The 27,804-nt window shown below is 42.5% G+C and overlaps 1 protein-coding gene across 2 annotated transcripts in view; it reads right to left on the reverse strand.

The window, feature by feature from the left end:
- WNT7B (Wnt family member 7B) overlaps window positions 1–26,779 on the reverse strand; it is a 139,897-nt gene extending 113,118 nt beyond the window's left edge. The window contains exon 1 of one of the 2 annotated variants that reach the window (XM_045033126.1): window positions 26,709–26,779. In XM_045033126.1, coding sequence (XP_044889061.1) covers window positions 26,709–26,779 — 71 coding nt within the window. Of the gene's footprint in view, window positions 1–18,382; window positions 18,466–26,708 lie in introns of those variants that run through there. The other variant, XM_045033117.1, reaches the window with a different exon arrangement.
- Window positions 26,780–27,804: the final 1,025 nt, after the last annotated feature.

The raw sequence follows: 27,804 nt of genomic DNA on the forward strand, positions 1-27,804 counted from the left end.
TAGACCTTTTGATCATTTTTGTTGTTCTTTTCTGTATTTTCTTCAATTTGTTCACATCTTTTCTGAAATGTGGTGCCCAGAACTGGACACTATACTCCAGCTGAGGCCTAATCAGTGCAGAGTCGATCAGAAGAATTACTTCTTGTGTCTTGCTTACAATACTCCTGCTAATACATCCCAGAATAATGTTTGCTCTTTTTGCAACAGTGTTGCACTGTTCAGTCATATTTAGCTTGTGATCCACTATGACTCCCAGATCCCCTTCTGCAGTATCCATCCTAGGCAGTCATTTCCCATTTTGTATGTGTGCAACTGATTGTTCCTTCCTAACAGTGGAGTACTTTGCATTTGTCCTTATTGAATTTCATCCTATTTACTTCACACCATTTCTCCAGTTTGTTCGGATCAAAGCACTTGTAACCCTTCCCAGTTTGGTATTTTTCACAAACTTTATAAGTGTACTTTCTATGCTATTATCTAAATCATTGATGAAAATATTGAACAGAACTGATCCCTGAGGGACCCCACTCGTTATGCCCTTCCAGCATGACTATGAACCACTGATAACTACTCTCTGGAGATGGTTTTCCAACCAGTTATGCAGCCACCTTATAGTAGCTCCATCTAGGTTGTGTTTCCTTAGTTTATTTATGAGATGGTCATGCGAGAGAGTATAAAAGCCTTACTGAAGTCATCTACCGCTTCCCCGCTATCCACAAGCTTGTTACCCTGTCAAAGAAAGCTATTAGATTGGTTTGGCAGGATTTGTTCTTGACATATCCATGCTGACTGTTACTTATCACCTTCTGGGTGTCTGCAAATTGATTGCTTAATTATTTGCTCCCAATCCTGATACCATGTAGCATCTTACTGACAAGCAGACCAGTGTCAAGATAAACCCTTTGTTATTAACAGAACTATGTACAGAAATGAGGTGGTAAACTTCCTACTGCTCTATAGAGCTGTATCCTGTGACTGCCCTGTCCTGGGCTTCTTTGTTTCTGTCCCCAGCAGGAAGTGGGCCCCAGGAAACCAAAGTCTGCATGAAGAGCGTACAGGAAGCATGGCATCTCTACACTTCCTGAAAGACTTACTTTATAGCAGAAGCATCACCACATTTTACAACAGTGTTATCACAGATGTCTTGCCATTACTGCAGAACCTTGCAGTATTCTTGTAATGGTATGAATTCACTTTTACCCAGGCACAAAATCATGGCTTCTCCCTTGTGACCTCACCCTCAACAACTAATCTCTCAAACATTCCTTATGATGATGATGATTTATTTCATTTATTGTTTTTGGATGTCTACAATAACAAAAGGGGCATCTATCCAGAGTACCTAGAGAGGTTGAGGCCCTCTTGTGTTAGATGCTGTAAAGACAGATAGTACAAGAATGTCTTGGCCCTAAAAGGCTTATATTCGATAATCCTAACATTGAATGCAGGGTCTATCCTTTCCTTGTTTTTTTAATCAGAGCCCATAAATCCTGCAGCTGCAGAGTCAACCACAGAGTTTGTTGTTTGAGCCGGCTATGCAAAAATCCTCTGCCCAAATGCACAATGTTGGATTTGGTGAAAATTTTGCCAATTTTGTTTTATTCATCTGTTACTTTTGTGCTCCCTGTGTTCCTCTCTTCTCTCCCTGCGTGCTACAAAGGGAAGGCCTTGCTAACTTCAGTGGAGGATTCTCTACACCTTGAGGTCTTTAAACCAAAATTTGAGGACTCCAGTAACTCAGACATAGGTTAGGGGTTTGTTACAGGAGTGGGTGGGTGAGATTCTGTTGCCTGCATTGTGCAGGAGGTCAGACTAGATGATCATAATGGTCCCTTCTGACCTTAAGTCTATGAGTTGGCCACCAGAGTCATAGGAAGGAGCATCTCAGACAGCAAGACTTCTGACCAAAAGACACACTTTCTTTTTCAAGCAAAACAATGATCAGCCTGGAAGCTGAACATGCCAAGAGCTGTCCACATGTCCCTTGCTGCCTTTTTCACTGTCCAGCTCCCTTCCCCTTCAGCATCCCATTCCTTTCTGTCCCACTACATATGGAATTCCCACTTTTTCCCTCCCTCTTGAATGCCCAACCCCATGCTCCCTCTGTTCCCATTGTTATCTTCCATCCATTCTTCCCTCCCTGTGCTGAACGTGCAGCCCTCCTTTCCTCCCCCACTTACCACTGTCTTCCTACCTGCACCACAGCCCACAACCAGTATGCCACCTTCGCTCTTGCAGGTGCCTTAAATTGGATTGGATTGTAAGTTCTTTGGGCAAGGCAGTTTGTTCATGTACAAAGACAATTGGCTTTTGATAAATAACAAAGGGCAAAGGGATGCTGGCAAAAAGAGACCGTTATGGGGAGTAAAAAGTTGAAGGAGTAAAACTGAAGAGTGTAAATGTCCCTGTTCCCTGAAGGGGCCAGGCTCCCAACTTGTCAGTAGGGTGCAGCCCTTTCAGCCCACTTATAATTCACTTTCTAGGGTAAAAGCTAAATTTAGCCCAGTTTTGGAAGCAATTAATCATGTGCTTATGTCCATCTCTGTTTGGGGCACCACTTCAGCGGCTGCTTAGCTTTAAGCATGTGCTTAAGTGCTGTCCTGAACACAGGGCTGCCCAGAGGGGGGGGGCAAAGGGGGCAATTTGCCCCGGGCTCCGCAGGGGCCCCCAAGAGAAGGGCGGAGGCCGCTCCTGGAGCCTCAGCGCATCAAGCGCTGAGTCTCCGGCCGAGCCCCTGAGCCCCGCCCCGATCCGAGCCGCGTGGTGAGGGGGCGGGGCAGCTGCCTCCGCTCGGCGTGGACCTCCCAGCCCCGCCCCCTCACCACGCAGCTCTGAGGGGGACAGAGCTCAGGCCCCGCCGGAGACGCGCTCAGGTAAGAGGCTGGGGCTGGGGCCGGGGCGGGAAGCGGGACCCGCCGCCGCCGAAGCGCAGCCCGGTCTTCGGCGGCGGGAGGCCCCTTCCATTCTGGGACCCGCCGCCGAAGTGCCCCGAAGACCCGCGGCGGGGACCCCCCCGCCGCCGAATTACCACCGAAGACCGGGCTGCGCTTCGGCAGCGGGTCCCGCTTCGGCGGTAATTCGGCGGCGGGGGGCTCCCTCCGCGGGTCTTCGGGGCACTTTGGTGGCGGGTCCCGGAACAGAAGGGCCCCCCGCCGCCGAAGACCCCGGGCCCCCGGAATCCTCTGGGCGGCCCTGCCTGAACAAATATGCTATTAAATGCTCTGAATTGGGACCTTAGTGCTTATGGAAGGAAGAGAGTTGAAATTGGCAGCTAGATGCAAATTGCTGCTGAAAGGGCAGTTGGGCTTCTGAGAATAGGAGGTGAGGAGAAAAGGACCCCAAAGAGAGCAGGGAGCCTGAACAAGAGAGAGGGAATGGGTTAATTTTTTAAGTGACTAATATAGTCAAAACTGTAGATGAAAGGCTTATTTAATCTGCTAGCTCTTTCCCTTTCTCCTATCAGGAACTATTTTTCATAGTATTTTTCATAGTTTCATGAGTATTTTTCATGCTCATATACATTGCATGAGCCCTCTATAATTGTTTTATTTTTTTTTCTAAAAAAGAAGAAAATAAAAATACATTTAAAATGAACTCTCCATAATCTAATAAAAATAAGCCACACTGAGGTATGCATTTGTAGGCTACTGATGCACTTCTTGGCTGGTAGAAAACACTAAGTCTAAAGCTTCACAGCACACTCAAAGTGTGCATGATAACCTACTCACACACACCCTTTTGTGTCTCATTTCCCCTCAACTTTGGAAATTGAAAAGACATACCAATAATGGGTCCTAACCAGGACACTCCAGGTTAAAAAACGCCCCCTTGATATCACAGCATGCTTCTCTTTTGCATCTGATAGAGAAGACCCAAGCAGAAAATTGCCCAGAGTAACTTACACAGACAAAGCAGTGTTTTAGTGCCAACACAAACAAATGTAAATTACCCCCTAGAAAAAAACCCCAATCACCTCATATGGTCTCTTTCAGCTAGAAGGAGCTGGCTGCACTACTGTACCACTTAACATTAGCCTGGAAAGGTCAACATGAACCTACTTCAGCAGCAACGCTATCTACGTGCTTCCCTCCAGATCTTAACCCAAGGGTCCCAAGGTATTTTCTGAGTCCCAGTCTATTGTTTAACATCAGTACATAGTCAGAAAACGTGTAAAGCTCACTTTCTATTAAATGTATAACTCCAACTTCAGCTGTGCATCAGGGAAGGATGGCCCAGGGGTTATGGTTTTAGCTGGAGGTCTGGGTTCAGAACCCTAGCCAGCCCTGAGAGACCTTGGCAAGTCTCTTGTTTTATTCAGTCCTCTCTCTCTAAAACAAGGCTATTAGTATTCCTTTCTCACGGGGCTGTTATGAGGATAAATACACTAAAGCCTGTGCTCAGATACTATGGAAATGGGAGCTGTAGATAGTGAATATTTTGTAAAATCAGCTGTTGGTACATCTGCAGGCAAAGATCTAGCTATCTGAGAGCAAAACAAGACCAAACAAATACAAAAATGGAATCTTCTTTGCTGTAATGAAAAGTTCCCTACTGAAGGCCCAGATGTGAACTCAGCTATATGAGATAAAATTTACACCCAGCTGCAAGCAGACACAAGTTCTGTTGATGTCCAAGGGAGAATATCTCCCATATGTCAGGGCTCTGTATGTCATCTACCATCTTCTAAAATCTGTTCCTGGGCTTGCATCCTAAATATTTACATAATGAAAACTGTACACCTAAATGACCAATTCATGGACTTAAAAACAGCACAGCAAAGAAAATGTAGACAATATAATGTTGTTGTTTTTTAAATGATTCCAGAAAACTGCATGGCTCAGAGGACTGGTACTGGGTTATGGAGCCTTTCATCACTGATGCAAATGTGGGCCAAGTCAGTAGTGACCAAAAGAATTGTTACCATTTGGCAAATGTTTTGTGGCCTAGACTACTTGAAATGAGTTGATGGTCTTAATCCAGTTCCCTGTGGACAGTTATCCATATCACAGAAATCACCACCACAATTGGCACCCGTATTGTCAGTCTGTGCAGGTTGGCCAAGGATTAAATAAGCACAGAGACTGAGTTACCCACTCATGCCTAGGTTGTGGATGAGGCACAAGGATGAGGGGGAGTGGGGAAGCTCTCACACTCTCTGCTTGTGCTGTACTAGTTTTGTGGGTAAGGAGAGGGGATCAAGCTCCAGGGCTGTGATTCCCACACCCTTCGTGAGCATTAAATTCACTTACATACCTACCAAAAAAAAATCATTAAAAAATATGTTCAGGATCATTGTCTAAAAATAAGGGGCCAAGATCATCCCATGTGCAATTTACTGAAGTCAAAGAAGTGACACTAGGGATGGATTTGACAGAATGTCTACAAGCAGCCTTTAGGAGTGGTACATGGGGAGAGAAATTCTTTTCACTGCATTAAGTTTTGTCAGTCATCACTTTAATTATCTCTGAAGATGTCTTACAGTGAACATAACCTGTGCCAGCGACTGTCATAAAGCCAAAGCTGACTTCTTAATTACTCAGTAGCCACTAAGGGGCTATCATGTAGGCAAAGATATTATACGCCTTGGAATGCATATTTATGTGATACTAAGAAAGGCAAAATAAGGATTCAAGTTCCCACTAAATGAATTTTTACGTCCACTAAGGTACAATGTATTGAACAGTATCTAACCCAGAAGCATGGTTCGTTATTACCCACATATGACATCTTCCTCATTGATTTTATATGTTAGTATTTATTTACAATTAACGTCTTAATGAAGAATAAAATCCTGCAAAGTTACTTAGCCAAAATTTCCACTGGGTCAGAGCTTATGCTGTTTGTATTATAGTAGCACCAAGGTCAGAGCCTCACTGTGCTAGGGCGTGGAACACATGCATAGGGAGAGCCCTACCCTGCCACAAACAGCTTTCAGTCCAAACAGAGAAAACAAACTGGCACAGAGAGAGATGAAGTGATGTGGTCACAGAGTAGGCCCTTGGCAGAACTGGAAATAGAATGTAGGCCATCCTCTGTACCATACTGTCTCTTTCTCACGTCTGTCCTTATACATTTAATACTCTCACTGAAGTCAGTGATTGTTTTACTTGGAAAGGACATGGGGTTCAATTCTGCAAGGTACGAAGGGCCCCAATTCCTGTTCACGTCAGTGGGAGTTGAAGGGGGCTCATTATCATGCAGGAGGTCCTCAGCACCTTACAGCACAGGCCCCTTAATAAGAACTGTAGACGTGGGATTTAAACAAATGTTTTCTACTGTGTATTAGCTATAATCTATCTTCTGTTGCACACACAGCTTCTATGCAAGCATATAGTGAGTGAGACTTAGAGGTCAAATAATGTGGTGCAATGTTTGCATGTTTTTTAATGGCACTCACTGTAAAATGAAAGGCTCAGGACTCTCAGGTGTTAGATACTTAAAATGTTGCAAGTCAGTGGCATTTCTTAAAATGAAGTGGCAGGTCCCACTGATTTTTATTTCACTCATTTGTTTACACCTAAGCCAGTGTTCAAATTGGAGTGTAAGTGGGAAGAAGAGAGGGAAAGTCCAGATCCTTGCTTCACTCTGCTGTTGGTTGAGCAGAGTAAAAAAGGAAAATAATGAGAAAAAGCTGTTCTGTATATCTGTGTACAGTGCCTAGCACAAGAGATTGCTGATCGGGGGCCTCTAGATCCTACTGAAATACCAACAAATTAAAGATGTCAAGAATACCAGCCCTTTGGTCCTACGCTGAATGAATTTCATAACAGCAGGATGACAATACTTGAGGTTGTGGTTACCATAAGAAAATCATACCCATGGGAAGATTAGTGGCACCTGGCTGCACCTCATGCCTCTAATGCCCCAGGGGTACGATTATCTCATCAGATGTCACCTGCCAAGTCTTGTTGCTTAATTATTCAGCTGAGTAGTCTGGCCTTCGTGAAATCTTATGTGAGCGTGTGTATGCATTTACATGCGCGCACACAGGCCACTGGAAGCTTGTTCTTTAATACTAGTGTATAGACACTGAGCTGAACCCTCAGTTGTGGTCAGTAAGTGAAGCTGGTTGGGGGAGCTGCAAAGTAGCCATGTGTGGTTTCACAATCATAGGGCTAGTACTACAGCAGACCTGTCCTTATGGTTTAGAGCCGTCTCAGAACTACTCTATACTACGAAGGATTTCAATGGCTTCCTAAGGGTCATTAGTCCAGCCAAGGCTTGCCTGAGCTCAGCACATTCCAGTCATGGCTTCTGCCACCCTGGGCACAACCCCCAACAAACCCTGAACACCTACAGAAATCCTCTGCTGCCCATTTAGAATTAGATGAGAACTTAGCCACAGTGACGCTTGCATTTATCACCTCCAGACTGGGTGGCCGTAACTCGCTGTAGCTGAAGCTGCGGATGAAAAAGGCTCCAATTTGTGCAGAATGCAGCTGCCTGCCCTCTTCCACTAGTTAGGTTGCTATAAGCATATCGCCGCTGTGCTCCAGTCCCTCCATGGGTTCCCAGTCCACTTCCACTGCAAGTTCATAGTGGCGGTCCTAATCCTTAAAGCAATTAATGGAGCAAGTCACAGCTACATTAGAGACCATATTGCTGTCTACACCAAGCCAGCTGAACTCCTCAGGACAATGCAGATTATAAAGCACAAGACAAGACTCTGGTAAGAGCCAGAGGTAAGGCATTCTTGGTCAAGAGGATCTGGCTATGGAACAAACTTCCAGAGGAGATTAGGTTAATCCAGAGTCTGATGACCTTTAGGTCACAGTGCAAGAACTTCCCCTTTGATAAATCTTTTCCAACATAACGAGAATGACATTAACTACAATAACCTGACCCCAGCCCTATCCTCCCAAAGCAGAGCTTCCCGTGATCAGAGAAGAGAAAAAGACTCCCTGAAGTCTGCTAGGGACTTTGCTTTGCCAATCTAATTAATGTGGGACGTGTTCGGATAATAAGGTGATGGGCACCAATAAAAGAAAACAAATCAAAATTCAAACACTAGTGATATCCCCTTTAGGAATGAAGAGGAAATTAGCCAGATCTAGCCCATTCTATTTATACAAATACCTAGTAATGTTAGGTTTATTATATTAAAATTACCCCTCACAACAGGTCTGGTTTTAAGGCAACAACAGCCAAAACTCAGATTTGAGTCCCATTCTCCATCCTTAGCTTGCTTTGTTGTATGGCAGTATTAATCATCATACAGTATATAAAGTCATACAATGCTCTGGGACTCTCTTCACAGCAGGTTTGTTTAAGAACACCATTTCCCTTCTCTGAATTCCCCTGAATTTATCTTCCTATGTCATCCAACTTCAGTATAACTTTATTGCAGAAACTTGTGTGGTAACTTTGTTTTCTTTTTTTTAAAGTTTAGAAAAGAAAGAAATACAACAAAAATGATCTCATGGTTGAAAGGGTTCTTTTAACCAAATAGTCACATGGATCATTGGCATCCTGCCAGTGAAGTCATGGGAGATTCTGCCATTCCTCTCAAAATTCTTTTAACCATGTCATGTCTGTTATCCAGGCCTGTGCTATCTATCTTTCACTGTGATTTTGTCATCTATTGTGAGCTAAGCATGACCTGACTATGTCAATACTTGGATGGGAGATTTCCATAGAACATCTATGTGCAACAGGAAATAATGTTGCTGATATCAGCATGTGGCTACACTTCTCCCTGGTTTAATGCTGTGCCACTGCACCAGCAAAGAGGTGCCATGCTTCAGATGAGAAATGGAAGTGCAGACCCAACCACTTGTGGTCATTAATGATTCCTTGGATATCTTAGTAAAAGTAATAACTTAGCACTTATATTGCACTTTACATTTTCAAAGCACTGTGCAAACATTAATTCTAAAACCACCCTAGTCAGTGTTACCTCCATGTTAAAGATGAGGCAAACTAAGGCATAGATAAGTTACGTGACTTGTCTCAGGACACAGTTATTCAATGGCTGAGACAGCATTAGAAATCAGAACTTGTTGGTTCCTAGGCCAGGACTTAACCCGTTAGGCAAAGTTGCCTCTTTAGGGGCATTAATCTCATCATCCTCATCAAATTCCAACCCACGTCATTGTATTTGGGTTTTCCTAATTTCTTCCTTCTGTTTCAACTGGGGATAGTCACTGTCTTCAGTTCTGGTCTTAAGTGTATGTGCAGTGGTGTTGTGTGCTATTAATCAGCTCTTGCATTCCACCCCAATAGTGGCTGAAATAATCCTTGTCAAGTTCACATGAATGTTGGATTAATTCATTTGAATGAAAGACACTAATGTTAAATATTAGTAGCATTTTACAATTATGTCTCACTTCAGCCAGGCAAGAAGATCTAATATCCAGTTCCAGGTCTGCAATGCTTAAGTAATTATAAATGAAAGACACCTCAAATTGTTTTCCATGCCCTACTTGCAGACAGACAGTAGTTATATCTTTATGGCTTGTCCTTACTTCCAGACTTGAAGGATGGACTGCCCCACAATGCCTTGCACATAAAGAACAAATGCCGCGATGCTTTTGAAGTGTTTTCCCCCTTAAAAAATGCACTATTTTCATGTCAGCTCTTACTGGCTCCATAGGCCATAATGATTATTTCAATAGCCCAAAAACTGATTTGGGGTTTTGTCTGACATGGAGCAATAGCCTTCTATTAATGATGCCTTGTCTGTATATTCCTATTCCATAATATGGTGTCAAAGCTATCCTGGAATACTGGAAGAGCAAGAATCATGCTGACATTGGCTGAGTCTTCTCTCACTTCACCACAGTAACCTAGCTGATTTCACCAGATGTTACCCCTGATTCACTTCATTGGGATTTGGGTCAAGCTCTAGATGGGATCAGAATTAGGCCCTTGATGATAAGATGACACAATGTAAAGATATTCCATAATTTATTGTGATGTACCAAATGGCCTCCCAAGAAGCAGGTGTTTTCCTGAATAGTTTTGTTATTCAGTCCAGGAATGGGTCAGCAGCAGGGAGTTAGGCGCCAGCATTTCCCATACCTTTTGCGTTGGTTTAAACCACAGAACTCCCATTAAAGATACTGGCAGTTTTGTGGCTGAATTCCATGCAACTCTCTGAAAATGAAGTGTTCCCCCATTGAGTTTAATGGCAACTTTGTGGCTAAACATAGAATCATAGAATGTCAGGGTTGGAAGGGACCTCAGGAGGCCATCTAGTCCAACCCCCTGCTAAGGCAGGACCAATCCCCAGACAGATTTTTGCCCCAGATCCCTAAATGGCCCCCTCAAGGATTGTAACAGGTTGAAAATTTTAGAGGCACAGTAACAGTCACTACTGGACATGGTGCCACTTCACCAGGGTCAGTTCTTATGCCACATTTAGAATTTATAAGGCTAATATGTGCTCTCAGTTACACGCTTGAAATCCCATTTGATGTCCTTTTTCTGGTTACTTTGGCCCAGAGCCTCAAAGGTGTTTAAGCACCTCACTCTCATTGCTTTCAAGGGGAGTTAAGCACCCAAATATCTTTGAAAATCTGGTCTGTATGAACTTTGGGCCAATTCAAGACCTAAGCATCACCCGTAATGCTTAAGTGGGATTTACCTGCTGCATAGGGTTTCTGCTGGATTTTTGCACGGTAAATTTTACCCTTTGTCAGGCTTCAGCTACCACTTAAATCTGTTCTATGGTCATTGGTTGAAAAGAAAATGAATATCAAAAGTGCAGTTGATAACTGAATGCAAATTGTCTGTTCTACTGGTTCAGACTGTTTCCTGAACCAGTCTGAACTCCTGAACAAGTCACATTAGTTCTCCAATTGAGGCCATGTCTTCACTGCCAAAACTTAGGTGTATTTTTACAGTGCGATATCTTGTGCATTTTAGCTAGTTCACTGTAAATCCTAGTAGAGACCAGGCTCTGTAGTTTATAACCATGAAGTAGCTAAGTGAGGCCAACCATGGACGAGGCTATAATGTTGACCTTGCCTAGCTGCAGCATGCTAAAAACTACCAGCACGATGTCTTCACTAGGATTTTACAGCAACGTAGCTTTCAGGCTGTGTGACGGGGTGTACTTGTCCCACACTGGACAGGAAGGGATAAACCCCACAGTCCGGGGAGAGAAAGCCACCCCCTGCCCTAGTGGGCAGAGTCCAAGTGCTGGCTCAGTATAAAATGGAACAGCCCAGTCATTCTAGGCTGACCGCTGAAGAGGAAGGATGCAACTCACAGGCTCCAGCCTGGGAGCAACTGGAACCCCAGACTATGGGAGCCAGAGACACTGAGGCCCTGGCAGGCAACCAGATGCTTGCGGATGATCAAGGGAGGCTGGAGCTGCCGGAAGCAGTGCAGGCTGAGGAAGCCAGAGGCTCTGAAGATGTCCAGACCATAGCATCAAAAAAAATGGTAGGAAATAGCCCAGGGGAACTTGATGGTGGACCAGTTATTGAACCGGATCTTGAGTCAGCATGTTTCAGCCAGATTCCCCACTGATTCAGTGGCACATATACTAGCCACTGCCAGGACCCTGGGCTGGGAACCGGTGGAGTGGGAAGGCCTGGGTCCCCCTACCATGGCCACCACACACCACCGCAGGTGGCAGCCCACTTCCCCAACTCTAGCCACCAGGCTGCACAGCCCTGCTGAGGAAGGCAGCTTTATAGATTCTAGCCACTACCATACGGCTTGAGTGGGAGGGTGCTTGTATTGACCCCGGCCACTAGGCTGCACAACTGGGTTGAGGAGGTCAGTCATGCTGTCTGTGGCCATTAGGCCATACAGCCCAAGTGAGAGGATATTGACTTCAGCCATTAGGCTGTACTGCCCTGAGGCTAAGTGTGGACAGGCGGATATAATTGTGGGGCCTTGACACCATTATCCCGCCTCAAAGGGAGATGGGGTGCACTTGCCCCATGACAGGCTGTAAAAAAACCACCCTTTTGGAAGTGGAGGCATAACCTGAGAGGGAGATGTGAAAAAGATTATTCAATGCTTTATATAGAGAACTGTGGTGTTATCCTACCAATTTTTAGGAAGAGAGGTGGACTTAATGATCAGGATAGAAGACATGGACATTTTAAAATTAAATCTGCAGCATTGTTTTGTATCCAGAATGTGGGTCCCCCCCGCCCCCGCACTCCCCTCTCCCCCGACCATGTTTCCATTAGTGGAAATAAAAATTACAATGCATGTTCTTTATCAGTGAATATTGCTGAATATAGAGGCCCATTGCAAACCCAACCTGACCATCCACATTTGGGGGTGGGAGGGAGGGATCTATTATTTTACCTTTGGGGGAGAAAGGAGTGGGGAGGGAGAGAGAGAAAACTGCATGACCCTTGGGAGAATTAAAATGCTCACAGAGAATCCACTGGCCTTGTCTTTTGTTTGATTGCATTGTTTTGTCTGAGCTCCTGATCTCTATTAGCCTCCCATGCAGCCCAGGGCTTAACTCTGCAGCTTTCAATTACAAGTTTGACTATTTGCTGGTATATCCATTCATGCCAGCTATTCGCTAATATGGCACAATCCAAATATCTCAAAGAACATGGAAATTTTTGCAAGAACATGGAAATCTTGGAATCCAAGATAGGGGTCTAGGCTTACTCTAAATCTTATTCTAAGGTTATAATGGAGAATCTCTATTGTTTATTTCCCACATAGTGGATAGCTCTCTCCTGTTAGATGCTCTAGCCAAAATTATAAAATGTGTGTGCGTAAATATGGATTTGAGGGTAGTGTTGGGTGGAGCTATAGAGGCAGGGAGGGGAAGAGAGGCAGCCAAGCAGCAAGGAGAAGCGAGCAGACAGATGGACTGCGAGCAGCCTCAAGCCTTCTGGCAAGGAGTTAGCTGATGCAGGTGTACCTGCCAGCCTGGGAGGAGGAACTACCTCTGCATGTTGGCCATACACTGAGGGCATAGCTATGTGCAAAAGGGTAGGACAGTGAAGAAATGGGCCTGCAAAATTAGCCCAGGGTAACCAGCTCTGTACAGAAAGGTTCCAGAACAGATGCAGTGTAGCAACCTTTTGATCTAACAGCTGTTCCCAATGTTCCTTTACAATGACTTGGGAGAACTAAAGAATTGTTATATTTTGAGGGTCAGAAATCTGTTCTGACAGTAGCTTAATCCCAGTTATAAAGCCATGTATAGCCAAGAACAGAAAATAATCTGTGACATGCTACCTTTGGAATACCATACTATTGGACAAATCTAATGGTTTTTGGTTTTACCATATAAAAACCTCTATTTGTCCAGCCTAGATGTAAACCTAACCCTTCTTTGTTTGGCTTCCTGACTTTTCTTCCAAAATATTTTCTTCTAGAGGATTTTCCTTCTTTATTTTATATGCTAGCATCTTTGCATTAGACCATTTTCCCTGCTCACCTGAATAATTAACATGATTTTATATTTATTTTAATATGTCCCCAAAGCATTCTGTGTAATAATTTCAGGATGCCATCCTAGATTATGAACAATGAATGTAGCCACTCCCTTTTCTTCATTATTTAACACTTGACTCTTTCGATTATCTACTGTTCCTGTTTTGTTAGGTGTATATCAAAAGTCTAAAGTCTGGATCCATAATTGAATTTCCCTGAAGTTCAGAATCTGGGGTTTGGGCCTAGATTATGACAAAGATTTACTGTCTGGCTCCAAACCTCATCAAAGCAACAAGGTGTTTAGTTTGGGCCAACCTCTAAAAGAAATAGGAGCCTCATTTTCAGAAGCGCTAAGAACCCACACTTCCACTGGTTTCAGCTGGAGCTGTTGGGTATTCAGCTTTTCTGAAAGCAGGCTTCATATCTCTATGTGACAGCTTTAGTGTGTGAGAACAATCCATTAAAACAAATAATCCAACCTCACGTTGACTTTACCACCACGAGGGACATGCAAGTCATCTTCAGCTCTCTCTCTCACAAGAAAGTATTTATTGTAGTGCGTGTTAGGAAAGGCCACTCTCTTCTGATGTGTGAGTTTCCCTATGTCTCTAAGACAACATATCCCACAACAACCATGCAGTATCAAATCTCATTCAAAAGTCTTTTATTATCATTTGTTTTACAGTAGTGTCTAGAGGTCTCAGCAGAGATCAGGACCCAACTGTGCTAGGCACTGTGCAAACACCTAGTAAAAGACAGTCCCTGCCCCAAAGAGCATATAGTCTAACTAGACAAGATAGACAAAGTATGAGAGGGAGAAACAAAGAGATGAAGTAACTTTCCCAAGATCACACAGCATCTTAGTGACTGAGCCAGGAATAAATCCAAATCCAGTACCCTATCTAATGTACTATGCTGTGTGTGCATCTCCCTACAAAGCTACACACAGCAGATGAAAATCTGTAATGTCCACCAACAGCCCTAATCTTTTAGGGTTCAGAATTATTATTCTCCTATTGCTACATGAAAAAACAAGAAATCCCCCTTAACCCATCCCCTTAGAATATGTAGTAGCCTCAGGAGCAGAGGATGTGGAATTACCCTAAAACATTGTATCAGAAGTGGCAACATCAGGAACATTAACAAACTCATACAGAGGCAGTTTTCTCTCCCTACATTTTGAAATCAGCCAGCACTGAGTGCTGCTCACTAATGTAGAAAGTTCTCTTTCTTGCTGTTTTTAATGTACGATCAGCATGAAGGCTTGTGCTGTTACTCTGTTCAAAAGGGCAATTCCCATTCACATCAAATAAATCTCTGACTGGACAAACTCTCCTCCTATACCAGTACATAGCCACATGTTCTACAAGCTGTAAGCAGTGAATCCCCAACCAATGCATTCATCTTGCCATAGGAAGGTGAATAATGGGGAAAAAAATACACAGATGTTACCTCCAAACGTTAGAATACAACCACTTTATTTTAAAGAAGATGCTACCACCATTGTAGGAAAAGATGCCACCTTGTATTATGCTTGATCTTGTCTCTTGTACATTTACACTAATCGGATTGATATTATTAAGAACCTGTTTTATTTTACATGTTTAATTTATCAGTCTTTCCAAAATCTGCCTACCAACATCTTATTTTTATTTGAGTCATGTTTCTTTTTTAAAAAATCATAAACGAATGGTTTCTGGTCACAAATGTTTACAATAGTGCAGAGGTCCCAATTATTACCATGCATGTACACCAAAATAATAACAACTTTGCCAGATTGCATATTCACCATATACAGATGTATTTGCTAAGGTGTCCCTTTTCTAACCAGTTGTAGGTATAACTAATTGCAACCTACTTTTTGCTCGACTAACCAATGAAACCATATCACTGAGCCTACAGTGCACTAAAACACGTTAGAAATACACTATTTGTTCTGATTGCGTGGTTTTTGTTGTATGCCTTTTGAAACAGAAATGCGGTGCCCGCATAGAAACAGGCATACACCCCAAGTCTTCGTGAAGCCAGAGTTTTGCATCCTTCAATACAAAGTATACAATTCTCTTGCAAACAGAAGCAGTTACAACAACGGTCATATTCTTGTGCGTATCAGAATAGAATAGAAAGATCCGTAGGGAAATGAACCTCATCACTGGCAGTCCCTTAGCAACGGGAGAAGCAGCCTCCCTACACAAATGCAAACCTAAAGAGACCCCAGTAGGTAATACTCAAACAGCCTCTATCATGCTTTAATCTTCAGACGCTATCATGATTAAGCCAGGGACAAATGTTTGTCCACAAGATAAACAACACAAATCCAGTAGGCACTCAACTAACCTCTCTCTATTTTAACTGTCAAAAGAAAACCCTCGCAAGATATCACAATGCGTCAAGGTTTCCCTCATTTCTCACACTTTATTGGAAGGGAAGAGTTTAGCTGTACAAAACCCATTGTCTGGGACCCTACTAGCATGCATTTGATGGAAACAGAGGGATTTCAGGCGTTTAAATAACATTCTTGCTGGGGTGGAGAGGAAAGGAGCGAAGTCTTGCTTGCACCCAGATGTGTGGATTGCAATTACATTCCTGTTTAGTCTGAGCAGCTTTCTTCTCCAGGACACAAGGCTGTGTTCATATGGATTTATTAATCAAGTGACGTGCTTGTTGATTTCGGCTTTGCTTTGTGATGTGTCACCTCCTGATCCCTTTCCTTTCTGCTCTACTTGATTGCAATAGGGACCAAAGCTCAGAGCTCGCCCTAACTCCCCAAGTCCATTTCAGGCAGCGGAACAAGTGACCTGACTCACAGGATGAACTGGGGATGGCACAGGGAATGGAGAGGGCATTATTTATCCCCAGCAAATTCTCATGGTCACAGATGAGCGCTCAGAAGATCTCCAAGTAGTTAGCTCTAAATAAAGCATGCCTTGCTTCCCTTGTATTCCCCCTCAGCAGTTGCCTTAGTATTATTATTATACTTCTATAGCGTTTGCATTCGGACCTTATAATTATGTCACACAGCAAGGGAAACCGCCAGCATCCCAGCATCTGGTGTGTGGTTTAAAACTTTTGTTTCAAGATTTGAACTATTTATAGAAGGCAAACTTTGTAGGATAGTAATTTCCTACGGTTTTGAGAAAATATGGCTACGTTTATATTAAAAGGGTTTTTTATTTATTTATTATAACTGTTGACCTTCTAGAAAAGAAGCCAATGCTGTATTTTATAAGCAAGTGGTTACCTACCAGTAGACATGACCCGCATGGGAAAAACAGAGAACTTTAGCTATTTGGTTTGAGCAATAGCATCCAACTAAATTAAACCGAACATGGTTCCATAAATCAAGCGTCTTTAAAAATCAGTAGCCAAGGCATGTGCATTTCATTAAGAATTAAGAATGCAGAAATAGACATGTTTAGTTTCTTTTGATGGGTGTGTTTATTCTTTCTTCTCTTGCGTGGTGGAGGATTATGTTTTTCCATGGGCTACCAGAAACTAGAGATATACACTGTGTGTGTGTAAATATAAACGGAAAGAGGGCAAACATGTTAAAATCACACATGCACACACAATTCAGAGGGCAAAAGTTAAAGTCGTGGCATCATAAAAAAGTAGATTCTGATCAGGACACTGTAAATATGAAGTGAGCGTGAAATAGGAATCCTGAAACAAGTTTTCCTTATTAGGCTGAAGGTGCAGGTTCAAGGTCTCTTGAACGGACTGGTACCCTCTTTGGCAAACCTCGCAGCCTCCCTCAACCACAGAGCCAGGTAACCCCGGCAGCTGCCTACTGAAACGTGCCTGCCGCGTCTTTTATTTCCCTCGGACCCAGCCACGGGCCCGATCCTACATTCTTTGTATTTGACGTGCCAAACCTCCATTGAAGTCAGTGGAGTTCAAGGTGCTCAAGGAATGTAGAAGGATCGGACCCTAAAACTGTGCTCGGCTACTTCTGTTCTCCACATTCCATGTGGTTAGCGCTCAGGTGGCTTTGGGCGAGCAGAGGCACTTGACATGTTTTGCCCTCATCAGGGCGCAGTTAGTTTCTAGCCCCTTCCACGTGTGAGCCACCTGCGGGATGACTTTCAGGCGGACAGAAAAGCTAATGGGGTCCTGATTTTTTTCAATCAGAAACACCTGACAGCCTAAAACCAGGGACAGCGAGGCAACCTGATAGGAGACCTTTAGGACCACCAGCGCCGGCACTCAGAGTTAACAGGAGCCAAGAAAGCACATATGTGATTACAGGGATTTAATGTAAAGATCGAAACTATTTCCAATCCCACACACCCTTCCCCATCCTCAACCCCTTCCTCCCCCGACCACGAGAAAGGTTCTGGAGCCAGTTCTAACTCCTAAATCAGATCAGAGATAATTCATTTGGGAAAGCATCCAGTTCTAGCAACGTATCGGTAGGTGCATTTGTCCAGCCTAGCTTTGTTTTCACAGGCTTTGATGATTTCTGCTTTAGTCTATACAGATGCCCCGGGCTGTATATATATATCTTACCTTAGGTCTGTATATATATATATATCTAGATAGATAGATATCTATATCTAATATAGATAGATAGATAGATAGATATAGATAGATATAATTTCCCCTTTAAGAACATAAATAGATATTGCCCTTCCGCAGGCTTTTCCAATTCCTCTAGGAAAGCTGGACTCTATATCCTTTCCTCCTGAAAGTTCAGGTGTGCTTCCCCATCATTCAAGAGCTGACAAAATGTCACCTTCCCACGATAGCGTAAAACACTCGGAGAGATGTGATCTGTGCTCTGCCGGGTCCTAGGTAAAGCTGCATCCCGCGTTGGGGAGAAACGAGCAGCTATCAACCAGCTTCTCCGGCTACCTGGCTGCATACGCCCCCCTGACAGACTTAAAACATCAGCATCATCACACATTTCACAGACCTGCTACAACGCTATGTAACCCGGCTCCCTTCTGTCAACTTGCCCCCAGGTAGCTAGCGGGGTCATTTTAAAGAGTATTAAAAAAAAATCTGGATCACTTACAGGTAACTCCCACTGGTAAGGATGAGGAAAATCTGAGGGTAATACACTGAGAGTAAAACACTGCGAGATGAAAAAAGGAGCATGGCTGAATCCCGTTTATACTCTTGGAGTTCGCTTCCTTGATTATTCCTTTCTGGCCCCCCCAGATCGTTATTCCCCACCCGTTTTGGTGTCAGCTGTGGCCTTTTTGCTTGAATCTGAGTTGGAATCCAGTCCCTTGGGCGTGGGGGGGCTTGTTTGTTTGTTTTGTTTTGTTTGTATTGTTGTGCCTAGTTTCCCCTTGGTGCTAAAGCGTATATGTTGCTGCTGCTGCTGCTGCTGTTGCCTCTGGCTCTGGAATGCTGCCTGTCATGTCTCAGTGGTTGGAAGCTGTTAGAGAGTGGGTTCGCTTGTTGGAATGATGATGGTTTAAGGGATTTGGATGGCAGAAAATGCCTCTCTCTCTCTCTCTCTCTCTCTCTAACTCTCCTGAGACTCCAAGCTGCCATTGGGCAGTCAGTCACTGCAATCCGCCTCCTTTTTTTTTTAAAGGGGAGGATGACAATGGAAAGACACTGATTTAGCCAAAGCTCTGCATTCTAGTTGTGTGCACTGCCTGAGACCGCTAGATACATCTTGCTTTGAAAACAAGCCTCAGCAACTTGATCATGTATTTTAAACAAATCATCCACTCTGCAGGCTGCGAGCTCCGGTGCCGCGTAGATGGCACTATTTCAAAAGCTCGTGGTTAGAGGATGCTGAAGGGACTAGGCAGCTACAAACGCAAAACTTAGTTTGATTAAATTGTTTTATTATGGAAGGCTGCCCCCTTCCCCCATCTGAAACACCGCGAGAGAAGCTGGTGGAGGGAAGGATCTGTTGTTATAGCCTCCTGAATTGAAAATTAAATAGTATTTCAAAGGGTCCTTTCAGAAAGCCAATGTTTATATAGTCGCCTGAGTAAAAACATTAACAAACAGACAATCCTTTGAATCCTATTTTTTTTTACTGGCTTGGAGTTCGGGTGGGGGGAGTTGGAGAAAATGAAGTAGCTTGTTTGGGGGGGGTTATAGTCCTTTGCCAATATGCCTGGTATCTCTGAGCAGCTCAGGAGGCATCTTCACACACACCGCTCAGATTTCACGTAGAATAAGATTTTCTTTATCAGAAGATAAAAGTTTGAGGAGCAGTTTCATCTGCTGTTTAGTTCCCTCTTCCCTGTATTACTTGGAGGCAGTCTATGTACGTTCTCAATGTTCTCGCTGTTTACTACATTATTATGTTTTCATAGGGTTAGGTAATAAATAATATTTACACCTAACGTGTTTCTGAACGTATTGCAAAGTCAGCCAGTAACTAATACGTCAGTGAAAAGTTTGTGATGAACAATTATTCTCACTTTTGGGGCTGTTGGGTGTTTCCCTTATTTGGAAAAATCATGGGACACTGTATTTGTTAGTGAGGAGAAATGTGGGGCAGAAAGACACGCTAGCTTCCAAGAACTGGAATTGGAAAAGGAGCCCCGAGAGAGAAATATGTACAACAGGTAATTTAGCATAACTGCAGCGGAAAAACGCCAGGTCTCTCATTTCTATTTCTTTAGTCCATATGTAAATTATGTGATTTCCCATGTTAGTTCCCAAATATTTGCACGAGTTTTCTTTAACTTGGGTGTTCCAAATATCGTGAAAACATCTTTTGAGCTAAATATCTTTAGGTGTCTATTATGCAATAAAGGAATCCTCCAAATGACGTTAAGGTTACAGACTGAGTCTAAAATGTTTACATTTTCTCTACCTATATTATCAGAATCGTTACTATTTTTTGTTTATTTAATCACTTTCATCTACAAGTTCAATATCATCCGTTAGTATAATTAAAATTATCTTGAAAAATATAATATTAGGGAATAAGGGGAAACACTTTACATTGTTTAAAGGGTTTAAAGTTTAAGTTGGATCCTCTAAATTGTCATATTTCTTTGTATACACATATACGTCCCGCTCTCCATCCCACTCTCTCATAAACATATTTATATGTATGCGAGTAATGATTTAATTACGTGTAACTATGCTAAATGTAAATCAGAAGAGTTTATAACAAACGTTTTTTATTTTATTTCTAGCATGCTTTTACAGATTGACCAGTCAGATACATTTTAAAATGTTTCCTCTTTTAAAGAAGAGTCAGATCCATGTTTAAACAGTAACCTCCCCCCTCCCCCCCCACACACACACACTTGGTACTGTAAAATCTCCGGAATGAGGTGTTAACATTTCACCTGTCGTAGTTGAAACTAACATGATTTGCCCGTCTGTAACTGTAGAATTAGGACCGGTATTATCTATAGCGTTAATTTACAATACATGAGTAGATTAACACTCTAGAAAACAAAACAAAGTCATGCAATTTATTCTTTTGGAGTACCATTACGAAATGGTAAAACGAGAAATAAGTGTAATTAAATGCCATAAACTTCCCTCTCTGTGTGTGTGAGAGAAAGAGAGATGCATTTGCTCCTATTGTGTTTTAAAACCGAATACCCTCCCTGTAATAAAATGGTGTTGTAGTTTATACGATTATATTATCAATAACCCCAAATATGACATTTTTGAGCATGTACCGGTTGTTCTCCCACAAACAAGTATGCTCTAAACATACCAGAGCCAGAACAGCAGTGAAATGGTTACCAACACCATCCTATAGAATGAGCCTGACACAGAGACAGTATTGAAGGAACTATTTGCCCTCCCTTTTACCTGTCTACCTCCGAGCTTCATTTTCTTTCTTTTGACAACTCTGAGTGCAAAATGTCTAGAATAAGTGTACATCAAAACCTGGTAAAACCTTTTAAAGTGTGTCTGTAATGCACAGAACTGATTTCTTCACGGAAATAATATTCATTGCGTATGTCCTGCGGAAGGTAGAGTATGGTGCACGGCAAATGAATTGTCTAGAATTTGCAGTTGTCTGGCTGGCAAGCCGTGTGAGAAGGTATAGACTGTCACTAGTGTCAAGAATTGTTTTTGTTTTTTTCGTGATGACTAGTATTGAAATCAGAATAAGATGACAACATTTCATTTAGCCTTTGTAAAGATTCTGAGTGGAAATTTCAAAATAGTCCGCGGGATTTAGACCCACTGATTTTACATGGAAGAGGTGTGTGTAAATCCTCTAGATTGCTTTGAAATGTTCAGTCTCTGACTATAGTAGTTAAAATATTACTAAAGTTTAGGAGCTATCCGGTATTTGGCCCCTTCTTGGAATTGCTGTTTAGACTAGCTCGGAGATTAAGTGCTCTCTATCTTAGTTATTTATTTAAATCTGATTATTTCCTGTACGCTTTAAAATATGCATTTTAATGTTCTTTCGTCTTTAACAAAAGATGAAGCATCAATAGCTTCATTCTTGCTGGCCAGACCTAGTTCTCATGGATCAAACTTTATAGGATTTCCAGAGCAGCGATGCACTTAATTTTCATTTACAGCTAAGGTGCCTGGAGTCCACGTGCATTGAAACCACGTGAGTATTTGTTATCTACTAAATAAAATGCAAAGCCCTGGAAAATAAATAAAATGCTACGCCCAAATACCCATGTGGTTTCTGTATAAGAGGAAGCATTTTATTTGTATAGTTACAAAATTTGAGGTGTGGCCAGTTCCCCAAGCAGTGATAGAGTGCAGGAAAAGGATAATAAGCTAAAGGTTTGTGCATCTGCTACACCACCATTATGTTCCATAGATTAATTCAACCAGGGAAAGCACTGTCAAGAAATTCATTTCTCCCGTTCCGGGACAGCTGACGCAGACAAAGCTCCCACTGACTGCAGGATCTGGCCCATAAAGTCGATTTATGTCCACGAGTAATATAATTTAGAAGAGCGCCTCCAAAGAAGGCGCGATTTCGTTGTCGTTTTCTGTATGCTGTCACAATAGCAAAACAAATGTTCAGACAGAACCATCATGCGGTTTCTGTTCATCCGTTATTTTTATTGATCACATGCGCTTAGAAGGGGGAAAAAATGTCCTCCAGCCTTTTCAAACATATGCCCGATCTTACTAGACTAACTGATGCTGAAAAGACAAGGGTGCAGCATTTAAAGATCATCAAGACACGCCAAACTATATGTGCCGTATGCCGTTGCGAGGTGACATGAAAAGCCAGCACATTATAGTTCCATGCTGCGACCTGGTTAACAGGGCATCCACCTCTACAGGGGGAATCGTTTTCCCAGAATGCATCCAAGTGGATTAAATGGCTCCACTGGATTAAATAAATGGCTCCACTGTGATCAAATAGTTAAAGGGCTTTCGACCTCCTTTCTCCCCTCGCGCCCCCTCCCCCATGTTACTCTGACTTTCCATTCGCAGTAAATTTTGTTTTCTTTTGTTCCAGTGCTGATGCTTAAATATGTTCCTTACCTGTTCTCTGTGAGAGAATAAAACGAAAGGAAGCATCACATTGACAGCACTGGTTTCAATTTAGCCTAGAGTTCCATCAGTGGACTCCACCTTTACAAAGCTTGTATCCATTATTCTCAGACTTTACCTTTTTATTTGCAGTTGTGGTACATCTATTATTTTTAATTTGCATTTTTTTCTAACAGTATCGGTCGTTGTGCATCTTTTGTGGGCAATACTTATTTGCAATATCTGACATAAATATTTTAATCCTGGTTGAAAACTAAAGGAAATGCTTGCTTAAATATGAGATGTTTTAACCTGCCTCAGTTGAGGGGTTGGGTTTTTTTAATTTTGTTTTTTGAATTCGAACCTCAGTTGAGGATAAAACGTTGCTTATTCCTATTTTTGTCTCCGGTGCTGCAGGTGAAGTGTTTGCCATAACAATGCAATATTGTTTAAAATGTGAATACCTCAGAAATCTCTGTATGCTCACTCCTCTGGTTTCCTGTGTTAAATAATTGGCGAAATAGTTAAGGAGAGGACTCATTATTGGTTCTTAATATGAAGTCATGCTTTACCTCGTGCCCGTCACTCTGGCAAAACTCTCAGTCAAGTCACAGAATGGAAATGAAGTCAATGGCAATTTTGCCTAAGTGAAGACTGCTGGATCGGAATTATACCCTCTTGTCCTAATGACAAATGCCAGTTTCTTTGTTAAATTAAAAGCGCTGACACCCAGTTTCCGCATTTGTCATTGGTTAGGCAAATGTGATTTTGATGCTTCCTTTCTGAGGCTTCAGTTTGCCAGCGTCCTCTCATTATGTAAGTGGAGCTTTTGCAACACTTTATTAAGGTTTTAGTATTTTTTCCATAGCAAATAAAATAACTGCAAAATATAAATTCTTTGCTATGTTGGCAAAACAACACTCGTATTCATACTGCAAATTAAACCCAAAAGAACTAGAAGGCAGACTGCTACTTTATCATCCCATCCTTTCCTTTCTATGCAAAAATCTGACTCCAAAAAGGTATCATTACAGCCACAGGATATAGTTTCAACAAAATGGTAGTTCCAGAGCTTGATGAAAGAGGAAATAATTGCATCCCACATGTCTAGCCTCGAAGCAGCCCAGGATCTCAGAGCAAATTTCTCTGCTATTGTTCAGGGAAAGTGAAATATCATCATCCCCTTAAAGGAATGGTGAAAGATCTGATGGAGTTTCTATACAAGCTTTTACAGTTCTTGCTACACACTCGTTTTTAGTTATGGGGATAATTCATCAATGTCCTTTTGTTTTTGTTCTGAATTCTCTTTTTTAAAGTTGCATGTTTAATGTCTAACAACAAATGTCTGCCCCTCCAGACTTTACCATGTTCCAAATCTTCTGTTCACTTAATTATAAAGCCACTATGGAAATGAATCTAGTCTAACAAAGTCATTCCCTTGTACTGCAAACTATTTGGTCTTGTCTTTTCGCTGTGAGAGGTCTCTTTCTTTAGCTATCTAGGCATGTACAGTGTTCTCATCGTTGTAGTATCTAATATCTGAATACATATATGGGCCAAATTCGTTCCTCATTTACAACGGTGTAAATCTAAACCTTAAGGATGACAGACGTTAGCATTATATTATATGATGACACAAATTGGTTAGCTATAATAAAAAGCTAAAAACAGCTTTTAAAAAAAGCTAAATAGCTTCAAAAACAGAGTAGGCTTTCAGGAAAAATCGAATATCTATCCGGCAGATACCCCTGGGAAATAGTACCCCCTAACTTTCCCTCTGTATGGATATAGGCCAGTGCAGAAAAAAATCGATTAAAGGCAAGGGGCTGTTCTGCCAAGACAAGACCCTTAGCAACGTGAAAGATATCCAGTCATTCCGATTCTGTTCTATCTGGTCCCTTTACGGGGATAGTTGTAACTCTTTCAACTTTGCGTTGTTATTTTCAATGTTTTCTTATTGCTGAGTGGAGCTTCGCTTATTCACTTAACGTACACTCTGCTTCCTTCCCCCGACCTGAAGAAGAGCTCTGTGTAGTTCAACAGCTTAGACTTCTACCAGCAGAAGTTGGTCCAATAAAAGATATTATTATCCCACCTGTATTGTCTTTCTAATGCACTACTAACGGGCAATCTTACATTTATTTCCTGTGCCCTGCCACATGCAGTTACTGGAGTTCTGTACCCTGAATCCATTTCAGTTAAGACAACACATCGTGTGTGTCTGGTTAAACAGACACCTGCGAATAGCAGAGCTATGTGTAATGGAGACCTGGGGGAAAAACTAGCTTCTGCCCACTAGGCAACCTGCGGGAAACACTCCGGAAAGCCAGTCCATTGGGCCACATCTCTTGACTTTCCTATCCCACTGTAAATAAGGGCATCCTCATGCCAATTATCTACAGCCCTCTGATTCCTTCGAGATGGCTAGCTGGGTGATGGGAGAGTGTAAGTTAGCAGTACTTGAACTAGTTATTTTCCCTATCAGTAAACTGGCCCTTTGGAGCTGATTTTTCCCTTGTGTGATCTTAATGCTTTGCTATTCTGTTCACTTGATTACGGATTTCCTCCCTCTGGCCTTCCTCCCCCCCCCTCCCCCCCGCAGCCCCAACTCTATGATATGTTGCCCCTGCATTGCACTGCAGAGTACTGCACTGCTTTCTGAAGCTGCTCCGCTTGCTGGGAGCAACACAAAATATCATGTTAGGTAGGTGGTGCGGTTCTATTTAAAAAGTCAAGCGTGTGAAACAATATCAAAGGAAGAGGAGGGCAAGGGATGGTTGATGTAGTTTGTGCTCCAAAGCTGTATCACATTATGGCTTGGAGGGAGGTGGATGAGGGTGGAGGATGAACCCTAGTCTTTTACCAGGAGGCACTCTACGTTATGCTGGATTGTGGTGCAGTGCCTGTATGACTGAGTCTTTCTGACTGCACTCAGTGCAATTATCCTCACTTTAATATAATTGCAGCTCCTCCCTGCTCTCTCCCTCCCTCCCCACACACACACCTGTATTGATTTCAAACTGAGAAGCAAGAATTTTCAGATTACAACCCACTTTATGCATTCTTGATCATTTAAAAAAAAATCCCGCAGCTATGCTAAGGCAGGATCTTTTAAGAGTTTGCAGCTCGACAGGTAAGAACTCGGCTGGGGCTCAGGAATGTGGAAATACAACTCAAGTCAGCCTACTGCGAGAGCAATATTAATAAGGGCATACAGGTGAGTGAGCGAGAGAGAGAAACTTGGCAACTAAAATAACATAGTGATCTAGATCATTGTGGTCAAACAACAAGCAAAAAGTTTGACTTCCCAATAGCCCTGCTAAAATGTGGCCTGGAAGAGCTGCAGTCAATGAGCAGAACACTGCAGCGACAGCTCTGGGTTCCTGGTGTGATTCAGGGTTGTTTTATCAGAGAGGTAGACGGACCAGTTGTCAAGTCAATTTCAACACGTCTGTGTGATGGATAGAAGCGCAAATTGTGTCTAGGCCTGCATTAAAAAAAAAAACCGAGAGCAGGTTCAGACCAGGGATTCCGCCCCCCCCCCCTTTGACTACTTAAACTCTGCTCTATTGTCTCATCTCATCAATAGTGGCTGAGCTAACTCCGTCAGTTTTCTGAGGGACTGTATGCCAGAGCTAATATTTAGATTCGATTAAATAATCCAAAATAAAAGAATCTCTCCACACGGCCAAGCTGGTCCCTGCAGGCTGAAAGTTACTGTAGCTTCTATTCGCCGATTTAAAGCAGTGGCATTCTGATTACAATCACAATAAGGCACTTAAAAGAAATACACATTTTCACTGTTATTTTGCTGATGGATGTGAAACCTCAACACGTCTTCAAAGACACGGGGAGACAAACATCACGCATTTTTGGCAATATATTTTGTTCACAAGTTTGAGCCAAAACCCAGAGGATTAGTGCGGACAATCACTTACCCTAGTTTGACATAGATGACTCCAAAGCATAGAAACACGTAGAAAATCCACTTTCGAAAGTTTCTGTGCATGATCTAGAGAATGGACTGAGCCATAAAAATGCACAAAAAGTAGAACTGATCTCTGCCGATTAAATCCCAGTCAAGAGCATTTCTGAGGCTACCCCAAAACGGAGCCGGTCGAGCTGTAAAAACTCAGCAACGTTCAGACAAGATTTTTTTCCTAAAACCATGGTGACCAAAACTGATTCTGATAATGGGGGGAGGGGGGACAGAAAGAGTTTATCAAGAAGGCAAATCAAAAACCCAGGACAGCCCGTCTGAGAGAGAAAATGAGCAAGCCCTGATCTTGATCAACTACCTCATAGAGCCCTCAAGTTCAATGTGTTTTTACTTGTTCTGACTTCCCCAGGTGACACCACGTATCTTGCAAGCTGTGGCTCCAGGTAGGAGGAGGATCTCTTTCACTCTCACACTTTCACTCTCTCTCTCTCTCTTTCTCCTCCCCTCCTCCCCCGCCCGTGTGTGTGTGTGTGTGTGTGTGTGTGTGTGTGTCAGAATCTACCGCATCGCATCCTTTACACACACATATGTAATGCCATCAAGCAGTCACTAAAGCATTTGTCTCTCGTGGAGCAGTGTGGCTAGCTTGTTTATTTATTTTGCAAAATAGATGGTTAAAACTTATTTTTTTAAAAAGCGAAGAAAGACAGCTCTTCCATGTCTGTGTATATGTCGCTATATGCTGTACAATATAGTGTGTGTCTATATCTGTATCTTGCTAGACAGCTGAATGTGTGTATACCTGTAGACACGCCTATCCCTGAATGGGGTGGTAGTTATATACGGTCTTGCAAAACAAGAAAGCATTCTTCCTCCTTTAAGAAATACCCAGCTTCTTAGCGAGGTTTAAGTTATCCAGTCCGGTTTGCCTTAGGGTACATAGAGATTAATACTTCTCAATTTATATTTAGTCATTGATACTCAAGCCTGTTTAGACGTCGAATTTTTTTAATCTCACTGGTTTTGAGATCTGTTCCATTTACTCCCACAATCAACGGGCATGTTTGTTCCGATATACTGCACTATATGTGTAT

The sequence above is a fragment of the Mauremys mutica genome, chromosome 1, assembly GCF_020497125.1.
Source record: "Mauremys mutica isolate MM-2020 ecotype Southern chromosome 1, ASM2049712v1, whole genome shotgun sequence".
In the NCBI taxonomy this organism is placed as follows: Eukaryota; Metazoa; Chordata; order Testudines; family Geoemydidae; genus Mauremys; species Mauremys mutica.